Source organism: Symsagittifera roscoffensis, chromosome 9 (assembly GCF_963678635.1).
Source record: "Symsagittifera roscoffensis chromosome 9, txSymRosc1.1, whole genome shotgun sequence".
Classification (NCBI taxonomy): domain Eukaryota; kingdom Metazoa; phylum Xenacoelomorpha; order Acoela; family Convolutidae; genus Symsagittifera; species Symsagittifera roscoffensis.
This window is the reverse complement of record NC_087070.1, coordinates 41,250,340-41,252,038: the sequence shown is the minus strand read 5'-3', so window position 1 is coordinate 41,252,038 and position 1,699 is coordinate 41,250,340. Positions and strand designations below refer to the sequence as shown.

General features: G+C 35.5%; 1 protein-coding gene across 1 annotated transcript in view; it reads right to left on the bottom strand.

Annotated features, from left to right (window-relative positions):
* LOC134854108 (uncharacterized) overlaps positions 1-1,699 on the bottom strand; it is a gene marked incomplete in the record, with an annotated part of 18,792 nt that continues 17,093 nt past the window's right edge. The window contains 1 exon segment of the mRNA XM_063870221.1: positions 1-1,416. Within this exon segment, the coding sequence (XP_063726291.1) occupies positions 1,125-1,416 (292 nt within the window).

Below are 1,699 nucleotides of genomic sequence, written 5' to 3'. Positions count from 1 at the left end.
CAATCGCGGCAACTGTCTTTATTACTTTGTTATATAAACAGTATAAATGGTAGAAGTTAACTTAAAGCTACGAATATACTTTATAATGGAATGAATGATTATCACAGAATTAAAAAACGAAAACTGAAGCATTTTCTATAGCACCTTGAAATATCACAGGTACAAGAAGTTTCTTTTTCTTTCATTTTCCAAATTGCGATTAACTGACTGCCTTTTGCAGAGAAATTGAATATTTCCCAAACTGCATTTTTAAAAGCACTTTTAATAAATCTATTGCTGTAGTGATGACAACAATTAGTAAAATTGAATTTCGTTTGGAGGCTTTATATGGGCATACTCACATTGATGTCGATGATTGATAGGTAGTTTCTCATGGTCGAATGAAAAATTTTCATGCTTATTTTTTTTCAAAATTTCGAATACTGATTTCTGACAGGCTAACATATCCATTGGTCATTCAGGCACGAGAGAGTTGCCCAATAATGTTATTGATAAGAGATATGATAGAATAATTTGTACACTATTTGATTTGCCAATTTAATTAATTCTCAATTTTTGCCATTAATTTTCGATTCATTGTAATTTTAAGTGCAGGATAATTTTTTTGGCCAAGTAATATGATTGTACGTTCATATTACACCGACCAGCTATCGATTCAACACAGGTGCCAATTAGTGCAATTAGATTAACAATATTTAACCATTCAGGAACGTTGAGCTTCGCAAGGCCCAGGATTTAAATCAAAATGAAAGCACGAACTTTGCCGAGAAGATTTGATGCCATCGCAACTTAAAGCAGCCAGTGTGATAAATTCTCCCTTCCCGCATCTTCAAGAGATTTAATGAGAAATAAGACTAATTTAGTCAACATGATGTTCATTAATTATTACGAAGCTTTGAGGGCGCCAAAACAAATGATATGGGTTTCCACATTTACCACCGTCAAAGTTTTTCGAAACTTAGCTGCAATGTATTCGTAGAACTGCCAGCAGCTTTCATTCTTTAACTAACAATTACTGGAAAAAAAAAACAAGATTTCACATTATTTCCTCTGTTAAAACGATTTAATAAGATAATTTGCTTTGCCGTATGCTTATTGAACATGACTACAACAATTTAGATACTTTATTGATCTTCAGGCACTGAAGACAAAGACGTTAGGAACCCGTTGCCGACGGAAACTCCCGCTTCGTTAGACGTTGCTCGCTTGATCTTCGTCACCAACCCCGCAAACTGATGCCTCACAACTTGGTTTTCTTCAGGTAATTTCGGGTCGACCAGAAGGACGCTACATGCTCCGACTTCGGCCACCGCTTCCTCCAAGTAGACAGTGTCACCGTCTTTGGTCCGGACAGGGTAGTTGTTCACGCCTTGGCCCTTAATGAGTTCCATCGCAATGTAACGAGATAGAAGAGATCTGTTAATGAAACAGCTGTTCATTTAATGTCAAAAACCAATCAAATAACAATTTCCAAGTTTTGACTTCAGTTGGCTAGAATATGATAACAGACTTATTAGTTTGCTGCAGCGTCGTCAAATTGTATGTTATTTTCAAAAATAACAAACTAACAGTTAACTATTGGAAAAAAAACATGTGATTTATGTTAAATTGTTAAATAATTCAACACATGTTTCTTGAAGAGAAATTCCAGCTGTATAGCTTTCTCGACGCCAAGTTGGGCTCCGAGAATACCATACGT